Source organism: Phacochoerus africanus, chromosome 4, assembly GCF_016906955.1.
Source record: "Phacochoerus africanus isolate WHEZ1 chromosome 4, ROS_Pafr_v1, whole genome shotgun sequence".
Taxonomy (NCBI): domain Eukaryota; kingdom Metazoa; phylum Chordata; class Mammalia; order Artiodactyla; family Suidae; genus Phacochoerus; species Phacochoerus africanus.
Genome location: NC_062547.1, coordinates 118,738,643 through 118,766,584, shown reverse-complemented (window position 1 = coordinate 118,766,584; position 27,942 = coordinate 118,738,643). Strand labels below are relative to the sequence as shown.

Here is a 27,942-nt window from a genome sequence, read left to right as displayed (position 1 = left end):
TTTTATGAATATTGTTACCTAAGATGAGGCTAAAAGAAGGGAACTGATTTAAAGAAAAATATTAGTATAATATAAAAATAAAATTATGTAAGTATTAAAATATAAATAACATAAGACATTATAATATAATGTCTACTATATACTATATTTGTTTAAACAGTTATGTAAATTATGTATAACTATATATTTCAGAAATTATGTATATTTTATATCATAAATATATGATATAAATTATTGAATTATATTTACATATGTTTTATATATATTAAATTATATACACATATATTTTTTTATAGCCACACCCGTGGCATATGGAAGTTCCCAGGATAGGGGTCCAATCCGAGCCGCAGGTGATGGCCTACACCACAGTGACAGCAATGTGGGAACCAAGACATGTCTGAGACCTACACCACAGCTCACACCAACAATGGATCCTGGAGTTCCTGTCATGTCTCAGTGGTTAACGAATCCGACTAAGAACCATGAGGTTACAGGTTCAATCCCTGGCCTTGCTCAGTGGGTTAAGGATCCGGCGTTGCCGTGAGCTGTGGTGTAGGTTGCAGACGCGGCTCGGATCCTGCGTTGCTGTGGCTTTGACATAGGCTGGTGGCTACAGCTCCGATTAGACCCCTAGCCTGGGAACCTCCATATGCCGCGGGAGCAGCCCAAAGAAATAGCAAAAAGACAAAAAAAAAAAAAAAAACCAATGGATCCTTAACCCACTGGGAGGGGCCAGGGATTGAACCTGTGTCTTCATGGATACTAGTTAGGTTCGTCACCGCTGAGCTACAAAGGAAACTTCCTACATGAAATTATATTATTATTCTGTATAAACATTTTACATTTTATCATCATAACACATAAGTATATATTATACAAGTATCAACATAAATATTTTATATGAATATGTAACTATCTATGTGCATGTACTTTACATATTGCACACTATATAATATAATACATAATATGATAAACAATAGAAACATAAATTATTAATTAAATGTGAACACAATAGAGACTGTAGGAGGATCTGGGAAAGGCTGAAGTTCAGGAAACAGAGAACTAAGGCCCCCGAGAATGTGACCAGAAAGCAGAGGTAACGCAAAAGACACTAAGGAGGAAACAGCTGTAGCAGCCAGTGACTCTACGAGGGGTGAGGGGTCGGGAGGGGAGATGAGTGGAGAAAAGAACAAGGGTTCTCAGTGGGGCCCCAGATGGATAGTGCCTTCTGGAGGGCAGCACGCATGAGAGGGCAAAGAGGAGGCCTGAGGCAGGACAAGGGCCTACTCGGCCTCCAAGGGGAGCTGTCCATCTCAGGCAGCTGAGAATGGAGATCATCCACATGAAATATAACAGAAATACACAAATTAATAAATCACGCATGCAGCCAGAATTCCAAACCTAAAGCAAAAAGCCAACACTCCATATGGCTTTCCAACTTGTGATTTCTTTTTGTGATAAAACGTGAGTTAAAACACTTTCTCCCAAAGTTGAAACACATGAGCCTCTCTTCCTGACTGAGGCCAGCCACCAGCAGGATCATGAGAATGTAAACCACCCCAGCCTCGCTTTCCTGAAACAAATGCACAGAACACCAAGGGTCAGACAAACCCAGTCTCTTATCACTGGCCTCCACAGGAAAGCACTTTGAAAGGCTCCAGCTCAGACTCAATGAAAGTACCTCCTACTATGACCATTCTACTGAACCGTGAGGACATAATTCTAATTCCCATAAGCCCTCGATCCTACAGAAATCTGCATTTCCCAGCTGCGAGTAGGTGGACCTGCCCCTCTTCAGAAGCCTCAAATCGGATCAAGGAATAAAGTAACTTTGGATACAAAGGCAGAGGAAACACTTTGGGGCACGTTTCTCTGTGCCTTTGTTGACCATCCTGGTCTCTAACTCAAAGGTCAGCAAACTTTTTCTGTAAAGTAAATATTTGGGGCTCTGTAGTCATACAGTCTCTGTTGCAACTACTCAACTCTGCTCATAGTGCAAGTTGTAGTGCAGACACAGCTATATTTGATACTCAAAACAAATGTGTGCCATCACAAAGCCGATGTGGCCCATGGGCTGGAGTTTGCCAACCCTCTCTCCTAACTAATAAAGTATTTGCTTTCTCTGCATAATTTCCCTCTTACCAGAACTTGGTTCAGATACCTCAACATATTGTACATTATTACTCCCCCCCCCCCCACTTTGAGATCCTCCTAGACTCTGGGCTCTGCTTCCCTCCTCGGGCTGCAGTATTTACTTAGTAACAGTAATGATGGAAGAGTAGTAAGAGAAGGAGTTACCATTTGTTGAATGTGCCATTTACGATGTACCAGGTATCACATTAGGTCCTTCAAAAACACTGTCTCACTGAATCCTCAACACAATCTAGTGAGATGGTGAGATAATTCTAATTTCCATTTTACAAATAAAGCAAATGAGGCTGAGAGGGGTAAAATTTTCTTCTTGTGGTCACACGGGGTGAAGTGAAGCTCTAACCCCAATCTGTCTGGATCCATAGCCAGAGTCCAATGACATCCAGGGCTGCTCCCCAGAGCACATGTAGCAGAAGCACATGGGGCTGTTCAGAGAGGTGTCTACATGGCCACTCCTCTTATACTGTCCTTGGGGGGGGGGCATGTTGTCATCCACACTCTGGTAGACAATGCCAGGTCCTGCCAGATGGCATCTATTACCTCCATGCAGTGGCTCTTCTACTTTACACAAAGTTTTAACATTCATCATAAACACACATGCCAGACATGATGCACCATGACCAGAGGATGTTGTATCTACACCTGTTTGTCCTTCCTCCCTCCAACAAGAGCGATGCAGCCAAGCATATTAGAGATCGGCACATATCCTCAATGCATCCCTCAGGTTCAGAGTCAGTTAGGGAATCCTGACATGGCTGGAAATCTCAAAACACAGCCCGTGTTCCCCCAGAATATTCCCCAATGAAAACAAAGCGGGAGGAGCTGAGAGGAACAGGTTATGTAAACACACCCAGCAGGGACCTGAGAGGCTGCTGGCTAAGGAGGGCTCCTCAGGAGACAGGATCTAATAGGCAAATTTAAAATAAACTCAAGGAGATGATGTTAAAATGCTGCTCTTCTTACCTTCTTGGTAAGGGGGACCAAATTTGGAAAGCTTCTTTGAAATTCCCCCACTGTGTTTAAGAAAAAAGGGTCAGAGTTCCCGCTGTGGTTCAGTGGTTAACGAATCCGACTAGGAACCATGAGGTTTTGGGTTGGATCCCTGGCCTCGCTCGGTCGGTTAAGGATCCGGCGTTGCCATGAGCTGTGGTGTAAGTTGCAGATGCAGCTTGGATCCCGTGTTGCTGTGGCTGCGGCGTAGGCCGGCGACTACAGCTCTGATTAGACCCCTAGCCTGGGAGCCTCCATATGCTGTGGGTGAGGCCCTAGAAAAGACCAAAAAAAAAAAAAAAAGGAGGTCAAAGTCATCAACTTTTTTTTTTTTTTTTACTTCACTGTAAACGTACAGGTCATTATTATACCAACCGAGGAGAGAGGAAGTGAGAGCAAGTCACATAGCACATGGGTATCCAAGTTCATCCCTTCCATAGTACCAGACTCCCGATCCAATGCTTTTTCTTTGTATTTGCTGAGTTTATTTCCCACGTGGCAACATGTCATAACTGAGGTCCTGAAGATAAGCCCTCACCCCATCCTCCATCACTCTGATCATCTTGCTGTGGTGACAACAGCGCAGACAGGACCTCCTGTTTCTGGGCAAAAGCAGCAGAGAAAATGGTCGCCACTGATGATGTTGTGTGGTCCCTGCGTAGGACATTCTGACATGGGCTTGAGGGATTAAGTCCTAAACAAACATGTCTGTTTTCCCTCTGTGGCCAGTTGTATAAAACTGCAATGGGACACACTTGATGGATACATGATTATGAAATAGCTGCCACAGAAGCAATCTGTGTATACAGTATCAGACTAAGCAAGACAGGGAACATGACAGCAAGTGGGCTGAATCTTCATCCCCCACTTGTAAGGAACACCCAAGGGACACATTCTGAGATATGAAGCAGAACATGGCCAAAACGTAACAACTGAAAAGTAGGCAGAGTTGTCAAAAAGGATAAAGAAGACTGTATAAAGCAGATATGCTGAGAGAAAAAAAAGAATGCCTAAAGTTAAGCCTTTAAAAAATATTTTAAAAATCTACAAAAGCCAGTGAATTCCAAATCAAGGAAATTCTAAAAATAATTTTCATCCCTAATATAGCATTTTTGCCTCCCCCCCCCAAAAAAACACAAGCAAATTAGGTATCTCTCTTTGTATCGCTACTTCTTAATTTTTGAAAATCTGCCCAAATGTGTTTTCATTAGTATCCTCTTTGACATTGACAAATGAAAATAGTGAGGTTCTTGAATAAAATACTAATGGGAAAGAAATTCTGTTAAAAATAATTTTCAATGACAACATTAAAATTTGCAATGTTAAAAAAAAAAAAAAAAAGAAAAAAGAAAAGGAGTTCCCGTCGTGGCGCAGTGGTTAACGAATCCGACTAGGAACCATGAGGTTGAGGGTTCGGTCCCTGCCCTTGCTCAGTGGGTTAATGATCCAGCGTTGCCGTGAGCTGTGGTATAGGTTGCAGATGCGGCTCGGATCCCGCGTTGCTGTGGCTCTGGCGTAGGCCGGTGGCTACAGCTCCGATTCGAACCCTAGCCTGGGAACCTCCATATGCCACAGGAGCGGCCCAAAGAAATAGCAAAGACAAAAAAAAAAAAAATTTTTGCAATGTTACCCACAAATTTAAGCAGTCAGATAAAGCTTTAAACTGATAGCATATTTAACTAAATAAATATATTATATTGTAGGCTATTTTCATATCAAAGGACAAATTGCAATTCATGTATAAAAACTTTCCCCACGTATGGGAGGATTTACCAATGGAAACTGACCTATGGCAAGTCTCTAAAAGCCAAGCAAGCTTAAAATTTCATATCTACATCCACATAAATGAAATGTAATAGTTTAGTTCAGTCAATAGTTTTGCTTGGGTATATGTCTACAAGTACTAGATATACCTGGGAAAAAGCATGAGGTGACTATTATAAATCCCGCAGGCATCTCTTTTACATCATTTTATACGTATGCAAATCAATAACTATTCAGACTAATTATTACTTTTCAATCTGTGACCTTCAAAATAAATAAATCCAATACTAGGATATAGGATATAATTTCCTTGAGCAACTCAGAAAAAAAAAAAGCAGTTTTAAAGATAAGCACTCGTGTATTTTTTTTAACCCTTTTGACAGAAGATACTATCCTAAGAAAAACACTATCCAAGACCAAGACAACCATACCACAGTGCTTAATGCCTCCTCCCCTAAGTTTAGTATGTTTGCGTCACAACTAATGCATAAATATCACAATTTCCTTTCCATTAGGAAAATCAAAAGTTCCCAATAGGAAAGAGACCACCTCAGTGAATAAAATGTGTAAGGGCTGTATATCCAAATTTCAGTAGCCAGATTTTGGAAACAACCCCATTCTAACACCTTCTGGATAACCATTATAGATAAATACATAATCCGGTAAAAATGCTCAAATATTCAAGAAAGCACATGACAAATTACAGAACACTGGCTCTTAAAAGTTGTCTATATGGTTCACTTCAAAGTTTAAAATGTGTGAATCCCAATGTGTTTTATACATTCAAAATGCAAATCCTAATTTAAAAACAAGTAAATAAATATGAAATAATAAAAAAGCAAACAAGGAAATTGACCCAACAATAGACTGTTCAAAAAGAGAGACTGGCAATACAGACTCAACTAATGATCATTTGAAATGGACAGAAGAGAAGATATAAGCTGTTTGATAAAAAGGAAACTGAATCGCTAAACCAAGTGTATTTGGAGATGTTACTTGTCATACTGACAGACAGAAATTCTCAATTCTTTCCAACCACTGTCCTCCAAGCTCTATGGTTGGGTATAGTGGTGTACCCGACAAAACTCTTGCCAGAGATAAACCTAGTCCAGAAAAAGGAAGAAAAAATGATTTTTACTTAAAGATCCTGTAGACCTGCAATGAACACAGACAGAAAAACTGTCAATTACAGTCCTTTATACATGTGCCTCCAACTGTTTACTTCCTCTTACCCTTTCAGCAGGGGTTTAATACCAGCATTTTCCATTATCCAAATTATTCCCTTTGCTTACTTTTCAGAGCACTGCACTTAACTCTTTTAAGTCACCAGGGTCCTAATTAGTAGGAGATGCCATCAGCTGTGACCTAGATGCCCTGAAGGAGTCAAATCAGCTCACACAGAGCCTTGCTTCCAGCCAGAAGCCACACCTCTTGTAAGTTTATAGGGGAAATGGCTATTTTGGTAAAAACTGTTAGCCATAACAGTGTAGTTCTTTAAGACTTCTTTACTGACCTGAAACCTAACAACCAAAATGGACTCTTGCCCACAGGGAAAAATATGAACTCAGCTAAAAAACAAAACAAAACAACCAAACGAAAAATTAGCTGTCCTTAATAGAGATCAAAAGCTTTTATTAAAAACAAACAAAAAAGAACACACATATGCACCTGTTTTGACTAAGTGTTAATAAACTAATGGACACTGTTTGAATGCACACACCTCTTTTTTTTTTTTTTCCTGTTCCCTCTTGTAAGACTTGTAAAAGAAGGAAAAAATATCATCACTGTTTCCCAAAGCCCAGAGAGGCTGGGCTCCAATTCCTCCCCTTCCACCCCAACAAACCCCAAAATAGCTAACAATAACCAGCAGCTGACACCTAAATAGCCCTCACCACATGCCAGGCAGCATTCTAAGTGATATATATATATATATATATATATATATATATATATATATATACACACACACACACACACACACACACACACGCAATCCTCATAACAACACGATGAGAGAGGTATTCTATATTCCCCATTTTACAGACAAGGAACGTGAAGTACAGAGAGATTAACTAACTTGTCCAAGGTCACACAGCTAATTAGCGGCAGGGCTGGGTATGAGCCCAGACATACTGGCTCCAGAAGCAGTGCACAAAGCCACGAGGCATTGCTGCCAAAAACAGTAAACAACTCAAAGGAGAATCTGATGCTTTGCTCAGCAGGAAAGTTTGTAGAGAAAAATTTCAGAAATGATGGTTTTTATAGCTTCCCATAATAAAAAGGATTGGGAACATTTGGGGACGGGGTTATCTTCCAGGACTACTGTTACATTGTTGCTATATAAACTTTAATTATTAAACAGGAATACCCTCTAACAAACCTGATTAGCCAATATTTAGACCCCAAAATCATGGAAAAACAGGAAGCTACAGGAGACTCTAAGGAAACAAATTCCTAGTCTCACAAAACAGGAGAGTACTCAAAATACTAACCAGTAAAATTGAAACTAGATACTCCAGAAAATTGTATTAGCTATTTAATGAAGAATTTTAAGTGCTTTAAAAACGAAAGGAGTGAGGGATAAGAAATGGGATAGACAAGGAATTTGGGGCTAGTGGAAGCAAACTATTACATTTAGAATGGATAAGCAATGAGGTCCTACTGTGTAACACAGGGAACTATATCCAATCTCTTGGGACAGAACATGATGGAAGATCCTTTGAGAAAAATAATGTATATATATGTATGACTGGGACACTACGCTGTACAGCAGAAATTGACACAAAACTGTAAATCAACTATACTCTAATAAAATAAAATAAAATTTTAAAAAATGAAAGGAGAGAGTTCCTATTGGGGCTCAGTAGTAACTATTATCCATGACGATGTGGATTCGATCGCTGGCCTCGCTCAGTGGTTTAGGGATCCAGTGTTGCTGTCAGCTGTGGTGTAGGTCACAGACACAGCTAGGATCTGGCGTTGCTGTGGCTGTGGTATAGGCCAGCAGATTTAGCTCCAATTCGATACCTAGCCTGGGAACCTCCATATGCTGAAAGTGCAGCCCTCAAAAAACAAAACAAACAAACAAACAAACAAATTTAAAGGAGTGATATAAACTTCCGAGAGGAAAATATGACAAACTCTCAACTGTCTTTAATTTTTGCTTTATCCTTAGGAAATTTTTATTGATCCTTAGGAAATCATCAGAGATGCTTGGAAAAGTTCATCTGCATGAGTATTTATTTAAAAAATATTTGCAGTAGGTTCTAATTGTTCTTGAGTATCCCAAAATAAGGGAAAAAAGATTAAACTGATTATAGCTATACAATGCAAAAAAAAAAAATGGAGCTATTCATAACGTTTAATTGCTTGGGAAAATTAAGAGAAAATTAAATTTTAAAGAACACTAAATTTCTTTATACTAATATGTAGCAAATATTAGGTCCTTCTACTTCATATAAATACATCACATCACAATAATAATTATTATCTCTGGGTGGTGAGATTAAACTAACAAACTCTTTTTCACATTTTCTCTGCTTTACAAATTTTCCAACATAAATATTTACTAATTTTATAATCTACAGAGAAAAACAAAATTGTTAAGAGAGAAGGCATCTGTTCATGAAGCCTAATACATCATGGTGCTTAAAATGCTAAGCCCATCAGTCTTGTTTCATTCTTGGATATCATTAACAGACTAGAAGCTCATGAGATTGCACAGAATACATGGATTTCAGCATGGGATCTGATAGTCTTCATGACATTCTTGCAGAGAAACGTGGGCTGGCTGATAGGGTTCAGAGAGCTGTTATAGCTTGGAAAGCTGTACAAAATATCGCAGATGGGCAGATGGCTAGCTACAAAGAAGGTTCTACTTCTCAGCTCTGACTGTGGCTCACTCATGCATTAGGCATTAGCTCCCAAAGTACAGGTTTCAAAGTCACGGCCAGTGAGAAGTTAGGAAGAAGAGTTGAATGCGTGCAAACCACGTAGTTTGCAATAATACTGATCATGTTTCTGTAACAGAATTTAGCACTGATGTGGGACTTATCAATTCCCAGCTAGTCCATACACAGATTTTCCAGACCTAAATAAGTGTGTGTCACATAAACAGCACAAGTATGATTCAAATAATTCTGACAGGCTGAAACATTTGTCTGAAATTAAGGTACTATTTAACAGAGTTAATAAATGTAAAGCCCTATATTCAGTTTAATGACAATTTTACAAGTGTTTTGTGGCAACAGTTCATGTGAAGCAATGACCATTTTAGACTAAATAACAGTCAGGACAACAGAGCATTTTTGACTAAGGTGGGTAACAAGTTGACTCGCAGATACCATTTGAAAGTACTGGGTGCACTGCTGACCTTATTCAAAGAGAAAATTCAACAAAATAGTAAGTCTAGAAGAATATGACTAATGACATTCTAAGTCTGATCAGAAATATTCAAAGAAACTAGGACCGTTTAGTTAGGAGGACATTTAAAGGAACCTAATCAATGTTTAAATGTTTGTTCTATAAAACTTTGAAGGGGTGGAATCAATTTAATCTATTGTACCGGAAATTAAAGTCTGTCTGCTGTTTCTACTACTCTGCTGAAACCACTCATCAAGGACAATGATGACCTTCACCTTGCCAAATCCAAAAGGCATCCCTCTATCCAACATTAACAGACTTCACAGCATTCAATACACAGCCCTGAGCCCTCCTCCCAACACTCCCATCTTCACCTCAAGGACAAGTCATTCTTATCTCTTTTCTCTAGTTCCTCCTTCACACAACCTCTAGATGTCAGAGGTTGATTCATCTCAGCCTTCTATTTTCTCAATTCCTGTGGGTTTGAAGAGTGTCTATGCCGATTATTCCCCAATTGAAATTTACACTCCATGATTTTCCTCTGAACTCAAGATTCTCTTGTACAATCAGAAGCATTTCCATCAGAAGCATTCCAGATTCCACATCCTACCTGTTAGCACCACATACTCAGATGCGTCAGCCAAAACCCTGGGAATCATCTTGGCACCAGCCCTTGCTGTCACCCGCCATCTCCAATCACTAGGATATCTATTCTACTTCCAACCCAGGTCTCACATCAGACGACTTCTCATTTCCACCAGTGCTACCCATGCTAAGTGAGCATCATCTCTACAATGCGACTTGCCAAGAGTCTCCTAATGGTAGCCAGACTAATCTCCTCAGAGCTCCTACCCAAGGTCTCCTCCACCAGTAAGCTGGATCATGATTCTTCTTTGCTTTAATGATGGTCCCAGGTACTGCGAGGAAATGTCACAAAATTCTTATCATGGCCTCAGGACCCTTCACTATCAGAACACTGCATCTTCTCTCACCCCATTCAGAACCACTGTCCCCAAGCTTGGGCCATGCTGGTTTGCTCTCAATTTTTTTTTTTTTTGTCTTTATAGGGCTTCACCCACAGGATATGGAGGTTCCCAGGCCAGGGGTTGAATCAGAGCTTTAGCCACTGGCCTATGCCACAGCAACGTGGGATCCTAGCCACGTCTGCGACCTACACCACAGTTCATGGCAACGCCGGATCCTTAACCCACTGAGTGAGGGCAGGGATCGAACCTACATCCTCATGGATGCTAGTCAGATTTGTTTCCACTGAGCCATGATGGGAACGCCCTTGCTCTCAATGTATAAGTGCAGCAAACTCCTTTCAGTCATGAGGCCTCTGAAAACTTTGTTATTCCAGACTCTGCCAATAGCTGATAACTTCTTCTCTTTTTTTATTTTTTTTCCCTTTCTGTCTCAGTTTAAAAATCACCTCAAGAGACTGCTCCCATGATCACCTTGTCTGATGGGTACAACCCTCTGTCCCCAATTATTTTCTATTTCAGCTTTTATGGCCCCTTGATGACACTAAGCATGACTTCCACGGACCTTTACTTAAGTTTTGTCTCTCTCCTTAACCCACCCGATTAGAATGTCAACTCCAAGAAAGAAGGAACCTTATTGTCGTATCCCTCGCTGTATTAGCAGAGCTCAAAACGTTTTAAAATGTTCAATATGGGAAGGAATAAAACCAGACTTCACCCCAACAGAAGGAAAATCTTCCTAAAATTAAGAGCTGTTGGACAATAGAATGGACAGCTGGGAGAGACAAATAGACAATCCTAGAAAGAGGGTTTAGGCCTCTTTTATCTGATATGGCATAAAGGGAGTTCCCACACTGGGTGAGATCCTGGTCCAGACGACAATTCAGGTCCTCAACACACAGTTTCCAGTTTTATAAAGGAGTTTCAGATTAAAAATATATTCCCAAAGTTGGAATTCCCATCGTGGCCCAGCAGAAATGAATCTGACTAGCTTCCATGAGGACACAGGTTCGATTCCTGGCCTCACTCAGTGGGTTAAGGATCTGGCGTTGCCGTGAGCTGTGGTATAGGTCACAGACTCGCCTTGGATCTGGCATTGTTGTGGCTGTGGCGTAGGCCAGTGGCTACAGCTCCAATTCTACCTCTAGCCTGGGAACCTCCATAAGCCTTGAGTGTGGTCCTAAGAGACAAAATAATAATAATAATAATAACAAAATTAAATAAAAATAAATTTCCAAAGTAGCAAACATTATAGTAATTCCTAAAGAGCAGAATGGCCTCATGAAACTACTTTTCCTGAAGTTAAATCAGTGCAGGCTCCCTCCAGCCACCCTGCCACACATGGTTTTGGACAACTACTGCCCACAGTGCCCATCTTTCCGAGCCGTACAAAACATGGCCCAGAAATGCATTGGCAGATCAAGCAAAACCACTTACGATAAACCTAAAGTTCCACTCTTCATTCATTTGTGATGCTGCTCTGTAAACACACCAGGATCACTTTATTTAGTGTCACACCCATTAATAATGCAGAGATCCTTACACAGGCAGGTGGAGAAAATTAGTCCTGAGTGATTTCGTTACTACAGTGCATACACGAAGTCAAAGGGACCGAGAGTCTCATGACGACCGATATAGAAGTTGCTGACACATAGAAATCAGCTGTGGAGCTGGACCACACAATTCAAGCAATGTTTCCACCTCACTGTCTTTTGCAGTCTTACGGTCAAAGAATTAACTCTTCTCCACCTCATTGACATTACAGCAGAAACTTAAAGACCCAGCTAAAGAACATTCCTTCTACTCTTTCAGCTTCCTTTACCCCTAATTTTCTTTTCAAGTAAAAAACAAAAAACTTGGGAAATATTTGCTGCTGACAGCATCTTTACAAGGATTAGTCAGTTTGTTAGCAGACAAGGTAACACACACAACTAGATATTGCAAGATATTGCAAAAAAAAAAAAAAAAAAAAGCCTATGAGGCCATGAACTTTGTTCTTAAAGAATTTTTTTAAAAAAAAAAAAAACCTGTTTTTTTCAAGAAGAGAATAAACTTTAAAAAGCCAAAGATATTTAAAATTCCTTTTTAGAATAGTCAGTGTTAACAATGCTGTAAGGGGATAATGCATGGCAAAGCAGGGGAACACAAACTCTGACCACATTTCTGAAGGGTTGGTGGGCAATACCTTTCCATTTAACATACAAACTCCCTTTGATTCAGAAATCTGACTGCTGGATATTTACCATATATGCATACTCTAAATAGTAGATGGTAGGTTACAATAAATGTACAGAGTATTCATTTTTGGTACTGCTTGTAACAGTAAAAGCTTAGAAAACTCAAAGTGCCTACAGTAAATAAACCACAGTAGATCCACAAAGTGGGATAATAAACAGTGGCTAAAAAAACAAATGAGATGGGTCTCCCAGTGCTAATGAAGGAAAATCTTAAATATACACTAAAAAATAAAAGTAAGGTATGGAACGGTCAGCCAATAGGGACCTGATGTATAGCACAGGGAACTCCACCCAATATTTTGTGATGTTCTACATGGGAAAAGAGTCTGAAAAAGAATGGATGTCTGTATGTATACAACTGACACACTTTTTGGTACAGAAGAAATTATCACAACACTAAAAATCAACTATACTTCAATAGATCTTTCAAAAAATGTATGGGTGTCTCTAAACACAACTAAATATTCATTTTTGAAAATTGTGGAGAAATGGGTGAGAAATATCAAAACAGTTATCTCTAAGAAACAGGACTGAGAATGTGACATTGCATTTATTTGAAACTCTTCTGTACTATTTATTTTTACTGTGTGTATGTATTATGTTATAAATAAGAATAATAACTATATGCAAATTCTCTGCATGGTCTGGAAGCATCCACCTGCTATCTGCAGAAGTGGGAAAGTGAGCATCCTTTCCCAGCCTCCACAGAGCAAGCCCGAGCCTGCTAAGTGGGCACTTAGCCACCCCTCTCCAACAAGCACAGGAGCTTTCTGAGGCTGCTATGTCCCCTGACTTCACTCACATGCTCCTCCTTTGTATGGCATAGATGCACAAATAAGGAGAAATTTTAATTTCTGCCCTTCCAGTTTTAGATCTGTATCTTGCATCTCTGGAAAGCCAACTTGAAGGAAAATGCATAGAGTTATTCCACTGCAAAAGATACCAAAGAAAAATCAGTGTTTCCCCTAATGTTATTTATTACATAATTACACTATTACCAAAACAGAATCAAGAAAACAAAAACGTTTTCAACTTTAAGGGTATAGGACTTGCTATTCTGCCAAATCCTGTGAGAATCAGAAAGATCGCAAAACAAGGGGCTTTCTTTCCTAACTTAGAATCTTATATTTTTTTTATCTCAAAAGACTAAATAACCCTCTCAACTAAAATCACTTCCACAAGAGAAATATGGGTATGCTAAAGTTGAAAAGACAAAGTGTAATCTACATTCAACTTACGTGATATTGAAAAGCCTTAAAAATATCTGAATTTTGTTTTGTTTTTATCCCATCAAAAAAATACTTCCAGCTGTACAGAAGAGGGGGGGAAACAAAGAAGAAAAGTCACAAGAAATCATACCTGTTTCTACTGTAGTTTAACCTTGGACTTGTTGTGGGGAAGCTACTTATTTAGCAGCAAGTGATTTTCCAAATTGTATAAAACAACCCCTGAAGTACTTTAGCTTTTCAAAAGTTATGAAACAAATGCATTTGCTAAAATGCATTTTATTTGTTTATTGTTATTTTTCTTTATTTATTTTGGCTTTACTGATGGATAAAGGGCAAATGTCTATTTGAAAAAGTCTAATACTTAGCTGAGAAACAGCTCCCACTAAATAGGATTTTATATAAGCATTCTGACCACCATACTCCCCCCCACAAAAAAGTGATTTCAATTTTGGTTCAAGGGCTTAAAAGTAATTAGTGACATGAACAAACTATAGGCTGGTGCACTGAGCTGTCTGTGGTACTGAAAAATGACACCGAAGTTGAAATGTACTAACTTCTTACAAAGCTTCCTCACCACACTATTTTAATTCAGGCACTTCCGTCCATGACTCACCTGAGCCATCCTATTCTGATAGAGTATGTATAAACATTTCATAAAAGGTCACAATGACTTGTTTTCCAGGGTTTTCCATGGAAATGTCAGGGCCTCCTCAAGCTTCATTAAAGCAATTACAATGGAAAGAGAGCCACAATGTTGGCTATAACACTTAATTTCCACTTTCCCTGAATGCAGTGAGAAATCCCACTATGCACCAAAAACCCACACCAGCTAGCTCTCACTATCCAATCATTACACTGCTATGCTAAGAAGAAAAAGAGGAAGTGTCATGTTAGACTATATGCTATGTCCAAGAGCAGCATAGCCCCTGCATTAAGTTCCTGAACTCAAAGCTAATCAATACATTAAGAATTCTTAATAGTAAACTGATATGTGCCTATCTGCTTAAAACTTATGAAAAAAAAGGACATCTATGGCAGTGACATCAAGGAGTAAAAAGGGCACAATTCATCATTTTCCACGTATCAATACATTAGCCTGTGCACTTGATTTTACTTTGTTTCAGAATGAACTATTTCAGCAGCATCACCAACTCTATTATCTGTATAAATTAGAACGTGTTTTTCTAGCTATTGACTCCTAGCTCAAAGTCTCCACATGTATCTTTTCCTTTTCCATTTTATATTGTTTTAAAGGGCATCTCAGATAAGAATTTGGAGCTCCAGCTAAAGGAAAAAAAAAATTACACCTCTAGATTAAACACTGAATGTAAAAGCCATGTCCAAAACAACTAAATGATATTACCCAAGTATCTATTCTGAACTTATCTTAGTGTAGCTGGTTAAACTGAAACTGTGTATCATGTCAGATAAATCCAATTACAAAAACCTAACTGTTGATGATGCTTATGGTGCCCCAATAGTAAAGAGGTTAACCATGCTTCTAATTCTTAGAGGGGGAATCCATGTCTTCATTTTTATCACCCATGCTATATATTCTCTAATAAATATATCTATGCATTTGTATAACAGAAATAGCCCTCAAAATTAGCTGGGGTGGAATTCTTTCAAGCATAAATGTCCTATAAAAATACTATGATTTCTTGTATATGTATTAGCTTCTCTAAGTTTCAAGGTTTTTTTTTTTTTTTTTTGGAACACACCTGCGGCATATGGAAGTTTCCAGGCCAGGGGTCAAATTGGAGCTGCAGCTGCTGGCCTATGCCACAGCCACAGGCACCCCAGAACCAAGACCTGTCTGCGACCCACACCACAGCTCATGGCAACGCCAGATCCTTAACCCACTGAGTGAGCCAGGGATTGAATTCACACCCTCAAGGATACTAGTTGGGTTGTTTCTGCTGCATCACAACGGGAACTCAAGATTTCTAATATGGTATCAAAAATGTTTACAACACATAATTAACATTTGGTCACTTTTCTCAAACTCCTAAAAATTATTTCCAAAAAAACTCCCCATAATTCTTAAACAGTCAGTGTTTTCAGGATACACTTTGTTCTTGATGTTAATTCCCTCAACTATCCTCCCCCATGAATGTTTGTTTAGCTGTCTATAATTCAGAAGGAACAGGAATAATAGGAAAGCTGATATTTAATTGAAAAAATAAAAAAACTAACAAAAAAACACAGCAAGGTCTCTTTTCAGAGGGGATTAAGTAAAACTCCTCTAGATTCCAAGCAAAAAGAAAATTTTAAGTTACTTGATTTTTAAAAAATATCCAAGAAGATTTTAGAGTAATGTTTTTTTGTTAATTTAATCCTACTTGTACACCAAACTTTTGGATTTAGAGAGGAACTACAGATAAAGACATGTCCATGTTTCAGGGTTGCTGGAAAGTAGCAGCAGAGAGCAGCAGGAAGCATTCTGGGCTAGAAGCTAGAACAGGGCTGGTCACACTCTGAACTGTCTAGCTGTGGGTTCTGGAAGATAGCCACCTCTTCGGACTTCAGGTTCCTCATCTGTAAACTGAGTCAAGGGGCCATGAGACCTATTTTGTTCCCAGCGTTAAGAATCTACTTAAGTCCAAATGAGAAATTATGCTCCTCATATTTAAGTTATGTCTCAGTATAACTTTAAAATGTTTGAAAGAATCTCAAAAGCCCATGGTCAGAACTACTGAATTAAAGATAGACCTGTGTAAATTATTAAAATTTTAAAGAGTTCAAATGTGTTTGCTTTGTTTTATCAGTGAAATTTTATGACTTACCTTTCAATATTCTCTCTCTAATTCTCATCCTCTATCCACCTTTTCCAAACTTTTTACACATTTGAAAGCATGATGAAGTAATTTCTCCCTCCTCATTTGGGGTCATGCGTACCTTTATTTTGTTTGGGTAACAGTTTGTTTTCGTGACTTACCAACTTAAAATTAGTTTATTAATGCTAAGTTATTTAAACACAACAGCAACTCCTAAAGGAAAGCAGCCTAAATTTGAGGATTTAGTAGTTCTGCCAAATTCCTAACAAGTGCTCCAAAGAAATCAGAAAATGCACAGTAATGTAAATTCTAAACTGAAAAATCCCAATATCAATTAATTTTTGAAAACTCTAGTTACTTTAATTCAAACCTTATATTCCTTTGACTGAAAGCTATGGCAAAGTAAACAACTCAAAAGATGACCCATGAATTTTAGATGGAGTATTCTTAGAATTGTCAGTAACAGACAAATCTAACAATAGAGTTCCTGGCTGCATTTAAACAAAACAACATTTCCTAAAAAGCCCACCCACAAGGGAAGACAGTGGCCTTTGCTATTAAATAACATATTAAAAATAATGTAATGATTGTACCTAAAAGTCTACCAAATTACCAGATATACAGAATTTGTATTCTAAATTTACAACAGATTGGTTTTTTCTTTAACATTGGAGCATAGACAAAGGTCAGACTTTTCCTCTAGTCTTATTTATAGATATTAACAAGGAATATAATGGCCTTATTTTCTTCTCAAAGCTACTACTGCAGAAGGTGAAATAGATGGACACAATCGTCCATAATGACCCATCCACTAGGAAGAGGTGTATCAAACAAGAATACAGACTAAGGCTAGTGCATAACTGGCCTTAAGGAAAACAAATGCAGTGAGTGATATGAGGATGTTGACCTACCTAAAGTAGAGAGGGGAAAACCTGAAAGGTTTAACAAACACATCTCAGAAACTACTGAATGTTTACATGCTGTATTGTTTGTTTTGTTTTTAAGTTGAAAGTACAGGTCAGGTGCTAAGGTAAGAATACAGCATGTGTCTTTGGTAACCTCGAGCAAGGACATGAGGGCTTGGAAAACAGCATCTGTTGCCTTGAACCGCTCCAGGCTGGCGGCAAGGCTTTAGGTCATTCATAAACAGCAGAACCTAAGTTACCTGTATTTCCCTGGCGTGGTACACGATGATCAGACCAAGCAGGATGATTGTGGAGAGACTGATAAGGCATTTCAGAGCTAAGGAATACAGCGACGCCTGCAACATAGACAGAAGCAGGTTTTAAAAAGAAGCACTTTTAACCACCTTTTGGGACGCCCCGGGGTCTGCCAGTCCCCAGCAAGTGGACTTGAACTCCCAGGAGAAGGATGGGGGTAGGGGCATCTGCCTTGGCTCTGTGATCTATCGGATCACTTGGCCTCAAAGGGAAGAGAGAGGAGAGGAAAGTGGGGAAGGCCAAGCAGCAGGATCCAGGGCAATACACACCAAAGCACAGCTTGTGGTTCTCAAAACCCCCTGAAGTTATTCCTGAGTTTAAGTGCTTAGCTTTGAAAGGGGTCTCCTACAATACCAATATCAGGAGAGGAATATGGCATATTTTCTCCACCGACTCCTGAAACCACTTATTTAACATTCCCAGACGCGCCAGGCATTCAATGCCTCCAGAACTTTGGCTGCGTGTGGAAAGGCTTTCTCTGTAGAGTTGCCCTGCGGGTTAGGGGTGCGCGTCTGAGCCGCGCTTTCTGAGCCGCGCTTGCTGTCCCGGCGGGCACCTCTGATGGTCCGGGGAAGGCTTGGGACTGGCAGGCAGAGAGTTGCTACCAGTGCCCATTCCAATCACTCGGTATCTGGCTCTGTGTTCCGGTAAGGGTGGGCCGGGTTTGAGTACCTACCTTGTCATAGGCGCCCCACGACAGCTCTGTCTCGATAACCATGACCACGATGCCGAACATGCCGAAGATAAGCGCGTAGTCGCTGAGCCTCTTGCGCTTCTCAAACAAGGCGCGCCGGTGGCCCAGTTTGTAGCCGATATTCTGGTTCTTCTTTTTGCTGGACTTGGTGCCACTGCTGCTGCCATGCCCGCTGCCGCCGCCGCCGCCGCCGCCTCCAGTGCTGCCTCCGCCGCCGGCTCCGTAGAGCGCCAGGTTATTGGAGTTGTTGTGCTCCGGCTTAGATACCACGATCTCCGGGGCTGAGGACGAAGCGGCGGCCGCGGCAGCAGACGGGGAGGACGCGCCGCCACCTCCTCCGACAGACGTCGGGGGCTGTAGGGGCTGTGCCTCGGAGTCCATCTCATGCAGGTTCCGTCGGGACGCGCTCAAGTTGCTGAGCGGCCGCATGACGCCCCCGTTGTACCTGCAGCTGCTCATGGCTATTTCGGTGAAGGGGTTGCTCTCGCGGCGCGCCTGGGGCTGGTGGTGCTGGTAGTGCGCCGAGTGAGGGTGGTGGTGGTGGTGCGAGAGCGCGGGCCCGGAGCCCAGGCTGCCAAGGCTGCCCGTGGGGCTGGCGGCGGGCTGCAGGCTGTGGCACTGGTGGTACTGGGAGGCGGACGCCGGCTGCTGCGCGTACTGTTGCCGGAGCGCACTGGCATGGCTGGACGGCGTCAGCTCGCTCACATTGAGCTGGCTGCCCCGGCGCGACGAGCAGCAGCAGCAGCACGACGAGCCCGACAGTGGCGAGGAGGTGCGGGTCCGGAAGGCGCCGCCGGGCGAGGAGGTGCGGAGCAGCAGGGACAGGTTATCCCCCGCCCCCGCCCCCGCCACTGGGGCACCGGAGGAGGCGCAGCTGTTGCACCGGAGGCATGGGCTGCTGCCGCCGCTGCCCGGCTGCTGGTGCGCGAGGTGCGGGTGGTGGTGAGGGTGCGGGAGGGGCGCGAAGGGCGGGCACGTCTTGTCCTGGCTCTGTTGCTGCTGCTGGCAATGCAGGTGTGAGGAGCGCGGCGGCGGTGGCGGCTGCTCTGAGAAGAAGCCGCGCTGGAACTGCAATGGGGTTTCCATGTCAGGGCTGTTAAAGCTGCAGGGAGACCAGGCGGTGGTGCACCCTGCGCAATGCGTTATGGTCGGGAGCGGGGACTCCTGCTGCTGGTGCGAGGAAGGGCCCATGCCGGCTCCGGTAGAATCCAGGCGGCGAGTCCGATTGGTTGGGCGCACCAAAACAATGGGCATGACATCACCTGCGGGGACCGAGACAGAGTTTGCGGCGCGCGCGTTTTTGGGGAATGAGTGTGAAAGAGAGATGGGGAGGGGGGAATATGCAGGATGAAAAGAGAGGCCAGGACAGGGTGAGGACCTGGGCTCCACCTGCTGATTGGGAGCGCCCTGTAAGCACCACCAGGGGCTGGGAGCTGCCGGACAGTACAGCGGGTCTGCAGGAGGTGGAGAAAGGGGAGCCCCTCTCTCCTGTGCCGCTCCCCCCGAACTAGTGTCGGACACGCAGTCTAGATCACCTGCGCTGAGCACTGCAGCACGCTGGGCCACCCCAGCCAGGGGTCAGGCGAGGGAACAGTGCAGTACCGGGGCTACTCCTCCGCCCGCGTGCACGCCCCTTAGAACTGCAGAACAGCAGCCCCCTCGCCCCACGCCTACTTCTCCCTAATCATCTTGCAGAGAGTAGGCTGCCGGCTGCTCGCCAAATAATTGCGGGGACACCCGCCTTGGAGAGAAAAAGTTTGGCGACTAGCAGGGCTTGGTGCAGCAGGGCTTGGTGAGAATTTCGGGGCCTGAGCCCAGGTTTGGCTCCTGCGAGATGAGAGCGGGTCCTGCTCTCGGATCTTTGCCGGCCGCTGGGCTCTGGCGCCGGGTAATTGGGATTGGCTGCGCCGCGCTTTTGCCGGAGTGCGGAGTACACTGTGGCGTGGGTAGGGTTAACCGCCTCTGCGCCCGGGCCGGGGGAGGATGGGGGCGGGGCCGGAGGAGGGGATCCCCCTCCATCAGCAGGAGGAGCCGGCGCGGGCTTCCCGGGTCCCCCTGGCGGGGGCGGAGGGCTTTCCCAGCTACCGCCCGCTCACGTTTGCTCCTTCTGCGGAACATGAGGGGCTGGCGCCCCCGGCCGCCGGGTCCGGGGCTTTGGAGCTCAGGCCCTCTGGCCGCTCCAGTGGGTATATTCTCGGGCTTTTCCTGCCTTGGAGAGGAGGCTTGCTCGAGGGTCTGGAGGCTGCTCAGTGACCGCCGGCCACCACCTCGTCTTCAGTTCCTCTTCCTCCTCCCCACCTGCAGCACAGACACAAAGCAAAGGCGGATCAATGATGCGCAAACACCGAGCCTCTTCTCTGCCAACCCCTGACTGCAGCGGCGGCGGCGGCTGGCGGCGGCGGCGGATGGAGAGGGGCCTGGCGCCGGCTGATTTACACCGGCAGTTTCACACCGGCAGTCGTAGCTTGGCTGGGAAATTATTAATAACGACAACTTGGGCTGAATAATAGCTGCCTGGGGACAGTGCTGGAGTTTTGCTAGAGTTAGGTATAACAGTTATTTATTTGTGAATAGACCAATAAAGATTATGTTTTATTATCACAAATTTCCTGTAATGTGTCCTTCTTTTAAGCGATAAGGTTAAGGTTCTTTGTTAGTGCCCCATCTTAAATCTTCCTCGTTTGTATTTATTTGCAAATTGAGATTCCCGTCTCCCGAAAAGAGAATGAAAGAAATAGGCTAGGTGAATATTTGTTGCCATTTTAAATTGTGATTTTAAAGCATGATTTTTATGATAGAAATTAGAACGAATTAGACAGAACAAGAAATTCAAGTGAAAGAGGATCACCTTCATTAGGTAATTGGAATTCTCAGCTGGATCCAATTTCTTGATATTCTACTCGGCACCTGCCCTAAAGTTGCTTACCCAGGTACCTGCTCCTAAGAGTGTGTGTGTGTTTTCAACGCCATGGAGTGAATAATTCATTTTAGGATAGTCTTTGGACATGGGTTTAACAATTTAATTTTTTTTTTTTTGTGCATGCAAGTAAACAAATCCAAAAGAAAAAAAGGGAGAAGGTTGCTTTTAGTCCCACAGAACTTGCATTTCTCTGTAGTCTTGGTCCAGAATAGAATTTGGCTAAAAATTGGCGATAGCATATTATTTTTAATACTCTATTATGATTTTTGGCAATTCCTTAAAACTTGTTTAGAATTATGAAGCTCAGAGAATCTGTCGGTTACTAAATGGATCTGCATGAATTGTGTGATGAGCACGACTATTAAAAACTTTTTTTTTTTTTTGTCTTTTCTAGGGCCACACCCTACGGAGGCTCCCAGGCTAGGGGTCTAATCAGAGCCGTAGCTGCCGGCCTTCGCCATAGCCACGCCAGATCTGAGTTACGTCTGCAACCTACAGCACAGCTCATGGCAACGCCAGATCCTTAACCCACTGAGCAAGGCCAGGGATTGAACCCGCAACCTCATAGTTCCTAGTCGGATTCGTTAACCACTGAGCCACGACAGGAACTCCTAAAAAACAATTCTAATGAGTAATTTCAAATTACAGTGAAAGCTTCCAAATAAAATGTTTTTCACCTTCCTGGTGAGGAAAAAAAGTCAAGCACAAAATCAAGCACATTTATTTTCACTTAATAAATTATATAGCCGCCTTCTAGTTTCTACACTGCAGCTGAAAAGTGAAAAAGTTTGATTCATCCTTCCAAATCTAAATATATCGAAGAAATGTTATTATGGTAAATTAATACTTTCAAGTCTTTTGTAAATTTAGATGAAGGATTACATGGATCTTCTCCCCAAATGTCACAGTAATTGTTCCCAGCATGAAATTAGATAGAAGGTTCTAAAGCAGTCAAAATGTCATTTTAAAAAGTTATGGCTGCATCTTCTATTGTCAAACTGACTTTCTCAAATAGGAAATTCAAGTCTTCAGAGAGGTCCCATAAACAAATAACAGGGAAAAAAAAGATTATATCTTTTGCCGTGTATATCTCTATGCCTTAGTACAGGGTTAGATGCGACACCACTAGTCATGTAGATACAAGGAGTGTTCGCTGAGATTTATGGCAATGATGGCCTTCTCACTGCCCACAAAGAGCAACATGGTAAGAAAGAGATTTGGCCTACAGCAGGAGGAACAGTCAGAATACTAAGATTCAGATTGCTATATTTCCATTAAGCCAGTATTTTGGAAAAGCTCGTGAAATAATGTAGTAATGTGAAACCCACTATGATTGGAGAGAGAGGAGAGCAAGTTAGTCTGATATTTATCATCTTTCTGTTTTAAAGAATCATCTGATCACATACACTCAAAAAAAATCATCTTGCTAATAAATGTCTGTATTTGGAAAGTGTGAAAATCCTCTATTAGTATGATGATGGAAAACCACAAGATGCCCCAACAACTTTTTATTTTTAGTCTGAATTCTCATAACTTTATTGTTTGGGGCACTTTACACAATTGTGTTAAGACAGGAGCACATTTAAGTTCTTATTTTCCTCAATTCTCTCTATAAAATTAACATATGGATTTAAGCTTATATGTAAACTTTAAATATAGTATACTGTGATTTTGCTTTTTCCTCCCATATAGGTTTATAGACGTAACACACAAAGTTAAGCAGTTAGAACAACAAAGACAATATTCTCCCACGTGGATAGTACTTTGCACACAGTAAATATTCAATTATATTTGTAAGAGTGATGAGAGAAGGGGAGAGGGAGGGAATGAAGAAAGTTTGAATGAAAGGTCATAATATAAGGGCTTGCAATCTGCAGTGATAAGCTTTTGGAAAATTACATTTGCTTCTCATTCTGCCATTAAAATAGAGAAGTGCTGGAATTTCTCTAGTTTAACACCAGAGGTCATACTCACCCACAAAATACATTGCAAATCTAATCAATCAAATACCTTTATTTCCAGCATCATTCTCTTGTCAAAATTACCTGGATTTTGTTGTTGTTGTTGTTGTTGTTGTTTAATGAACTAGAATGATTGCTTTCCCATATTTGTTGTATTTCAAGCTTGTGAGCAGGCACCTACACATCACACCCCTCAAATGCCCCACAAACACTTTTTAATAATGGTTTTCTAAGAATGGTTTTCTCAGCCCATAGGGTCTTCAGAGAAAGCTTCAGGAGCTTTTTGCTCCTGTTTGCATGGGGATCCTTTATGCAAATTTGTATCATGCCATTTTTTTTAGTAATTCTCTTTTTCACAGGAATGATTTGTCTCTGCTATCTTGGCTCCTTAAAAAAAGCAGGACTCTTTAATTTGGATGTTTCTGGTCTATTTCCAAAGGCAGTCAGAGCAGCTGATGCAAGAGTCCAGGGCATCTGTTTCCCACACTGAGTGCTCTGAGCGATACTTTGACCTACAAAGTGAATGTTTCCCTGAGATTTTCCTTTGCCTGAGGGGGTGGGGTGGGGGTGGGGGGGAGTAAATTATTGTGTAGTGTCAAGCACAGAGTCTGTGACAAGACACAGCCTCTCTGAAGTTTGTTAAGCAGTAAATGCAAATAGAGACTTGGGATAGAATCAATCATTCTCTTAACATAATTGGTTTCTGACACAGTTTACTAAAAACAGTTATTCTTAAACCACATGTTGTTCTAAGTTCAAAAGAAATATACATTTGAAGAAAACAGAATATAATTGTTTTATGTATTCTTTGTCTTCTGCATTAAGTTAGAAAGTATCAAGACCTGGGTGAGCTTATTGATGATAGTGTTGTTAATTTTTAGTAATACCACCATTATTGAGGAATTAATTACCATATTAGGGCCTATTCATTAACATCATTAACTTCTCACATTTGTTTTACTTTGTCTCCTCATCTTTGTCTCCTACCAGTTCTCAGCTACTTAGCATATCTATAAAAATCTGAGTAGTGCTAGCAAAAAAAGAAAAAGAACTTATACTAGTTTTGCTAATGGAATTGAACTGTGTTACATAATCAATAGGTGAACAGGTTGAAATTATTGACTATGATAAATCCTTTTAAAATGGTCTACAGATTATATAAACAAACATTCTTTGGCAGCTAGAAACACACATTCAAATCTAGAAAGCCATAAAAAAGACTTAGTGGATGGCACACTGTAGTTTATAGAGTGCTTTTTGTGTGTTATTTTATTTGCATCTTCCGAAAACTCTTATAGAATTAGGTATGGCTTTATGATTATCCCCACTTTATAGATAAGAATAATCCTGAGGTGTGGTTCCTGGGCTACTCCAGGTCACATAGCTAGTGAGCATCAAGGAAAAGCCAGTCTGTCTAGAGAGTCTGTTTAACATTCTTCTAGCCTGTCTTTCATAGTAGAAGAATAACCTATTGACTCTTTTGAGTCATACAGGCTTGATCCCACTAATAGTCAAGGAATGGACAGTCAGTGGCTTATCATTACCATTCACTGCCTTTGAATGATCTCATGGGCACTTCCTCACTGGCTTGATTGGAATCCTAAGATCCTTAACCACTGTGCTTTTGTTAGCTTCATTTGATCAGGAGAAATCACGAGAATCTAATACAAGTATGGATGAAATAGCTGTGCTGTATGCATGCTGGTCAAAGGTGCCTAATTTAAAAGTATTAAAAAAAGGATTCTAGTCTATTCAGACACAGTCATGTACCGATTTTGCTGACAGCCTGGGCATTTCTCATTTTTGGCAACATCAGTGGTTGAAGGCCAATGAAGACTAATTGTTGGCTCTAAAATAGTCCATTTTGTCTTTTTATGCAATAAGGGGAAAAAAAGAGACTCAAGCTCCTTGCCTGTGTCTTAGAGCAAATTGTCTGCAGTTATGCAGAAATCCAACTGAGATCTGGGCTTCTCCATGCTCTGGCAGATTTGTCCTCTCATTGCATCCCCCTTTATGCCAAAGAGTGAGCGGGGAACCAGAAAAAGGAGGCAGGGCTCTGTGCCACAGAGAGAGATAAACCAGTGTGTCTTACAGCAGAAGTGAAGAGTTAGAAAAGGTGGGATCAAAGATATGCAAAACTATTCCTAGTATGGAGCTTAAGGCTTCCACTTGGTGATCCCCAAAGTTTTGTGTTGGTTCAGTGCTCAGACTTAATGAGGCTACAGAAGTTCTTGAAGTTTAATTTCCCTCTGAAATCCTCCAAATATTCCCATCATTATTTTCTTATCTCTTGCAGTTTTTGCACATGATGCATTAGCTCTCTTTTCTCTTTTCCTGTTAATTCCATTCCTATGTATTATTCATCAATCCTCTATGTTTTCCCTTTTCTTTTCCACCTCTTGCCAAAGGGGATCAGGAAATTTATCAATCATCCTTTGAATATCTTTATAGTTTTATTCCCTTTCTGGAGATATTTATAAATTTCCATCCCCAAATAATTGTCTTAGGGCAAGAAGAGAACTAGTGCCCACTCAATATGAAGGGACTAAACATGCTTTTCTGAATAAAATTAAACATAACAATGTCCTCAGCAACAAAACACTAAATGCTGATAAATTTTCTTCAAGATTTGGGTATTCATCCTCATCTAACAAGCTAGGTTCTTCTTGCTGTTTTATTTTATAGCTATAAATTTAGTAGCACTTTTTCTCTGCCATTTGTTTCCGTATGACACAAAACTATATACATGATGAAACATATCAGAAAAGCACAACAAATATATACTAAACAAATGTAATGACAAAACACAGTATTTGACACAAGATGTTGCCCTTGCTACATAGAATGAGTCCTCAAAAATGTTTTCATTAGTGAAAACTATTAGATACGTTGTTCACAAGTGAAGTTCTTTCTCTTAACAAGGGGTATTTCTTGGCTCTTATAACTGAAAATATCATTACTAGGGAAGGCTTCAATGCTGTCTATTTCAGAGGTTAAGAAATAGGGGTTTAGCTACTTTCATCATAATATTTTCTTGCCACTGTCCTCCTTAATATACACTGTCAGACTGATTTACCTCATCGTAGGAAATCTGGCTGCAGCAGTTCTGGGCAACCATGTTATTCAGAGGAAGCAGATCATCCGTGTCCCAACACCCCAAAAACCTCCCTTGACATATGTATTTAAAAAATTTTTTTTTCACTTTTAAAGTTTCATTGAAGTATACTTCATTTACAATGTTGTGATAATCTCTGCTGTACAACAAAGTGATTCAGTTATATATATACACATATCCATTCTTTTTCAGATTCTTTTCCCACATAGATTATCACAGAATATTAGGTAGAGTTCTCTGTGCAATGGCGCAGGTGCCCATTGGCCAGTCATTCCATATACAACAATGTGCATATCCAGTCCCAAAGCCCCAGTCCATCCCCAAACCTGTTTGCTTTGGTAATCTTAAATTTATTTTCAAAGACCATGAGTCTGTTTTTGTTCTGCAAATATGTTCATTTGTATCCTTTTTTAAAAAATTAAATTCCACATATAAGTTATATCACATGATGTTTGTCTTCCACTGTCTAGCCTCATTTCGTATGGTAATCTCTAGGCCTATCCATGTTGCTTCAAGTGGTATTATTTCATTTTTTTTTAAGGCTGAATGTATAATGTACCACACCTTCTTTATCCATTCCTCTGTCAAAGGTCATTTATTGAAATAGCTTAGTTTCCAAGCCTAGTGCTGCACCATGCTTAAAAGAATGATTATGGGAAGATATGATGAGAATGACTTATCAAACAAAGAATACAAATAAAGAGAGCAATTACTAAAAAGAACAAAGTGGAAATTCTGGAGTTGAAGAGTACCATAACCAAAATGAAGAATTCACTTGAGGGGATCAACAGTGGATTTGAGTTGGCAGAAATAAATCCCTGAACTTGAGGACTTCAAAAGGAAAGAAATCTAAGACCGATATAATTTATGGGTATAGATGCAAAATTCTCAAGCAAATCCAATCAAATAGAATATAGCAACATATAAAAATTATTATATACAATTAACAAAAGAGGTTTATTACCAGAATGCAAGGTTAAGAATAAAGGACAAAAACAATGGAATCATCTCAGCAGACACAGCAAAAACACTGGACAGAATTCACAAAACTTCTACAACAAACACATTCGACAAGCTAGAAATAGAAGGTATTTTCTCACCCCAATAAAAAGCATCTATGAAAAATTCACTGATATGTCATACTTACTGGCAAAAGTCTAAATAATTCTCTCCTAAGATTGGAAATAAGACAATATCTTCTTTTTCTTCTATTAAATATTATACTGAAAGTTCTAGCCAATTCAACCAGTCAAGAAAAAGAAATAAAAAGCATCTAAGTGGGAAAGACATAAAACTATCTCTATTCACAAATGACATGGTTTTGTGTACAGAAAATCCTAAAGAATCTACTAAAATATGTTAGAACTAATAAATGCATCACATTTCTGGATATAAGATTAATGTTTAAAATATCGATTATTTCCCTACATTAGCAATGAGCAATTTCTAATGAAATAAAAAACAATTTTACATGTGATATAATAAAAATATTAAGAATATATTATCAAAATGTGAAAGTTGTACACAAACTAAATAATA

At 40.7% G+C, this 27,942-nt stretch overlaps 1 protein-coding gene across 3 annotated transcripts in view; it reads right to left on the bottom strand.

Annotated features, from left to right (window-relative positions):
* Positions 1-27,942, bottom strand: part of KCNN2 (potassium calcium-activated channel subfamily N member 2) — a 432,831-nt gene that overhangs the window by 133,405 nt on the left and 271,484 nt on the right. For 2 of the 3 annotated variants that reach the window (XM_047778437.1, XM_047778439.1), the window contains exons 3-5: positions 20,504-20,705; positions 18,390-19,669; positions 17,659-17,754 (exon numbers count right to left, since the gene is read on the bottom strand). In XM_047778437.1, the coding sequence (XP_047634393.1) occupies positions 17,659-17,754; positions 18,390-19,669; positions 20,504-20,525 (1,398 nt within the window). In that variant the 5' untranslated portion in view covers positions 20,526-20,705. Of the gene's footprint in view, positions 1-17,658; positions 17,755-18,389; positions 19,670-20,503; positions 20,722-27,942 lie in introns of those variants that run through there. The other variant, XM_047778438.1, reaches the window with a different exon arrangement.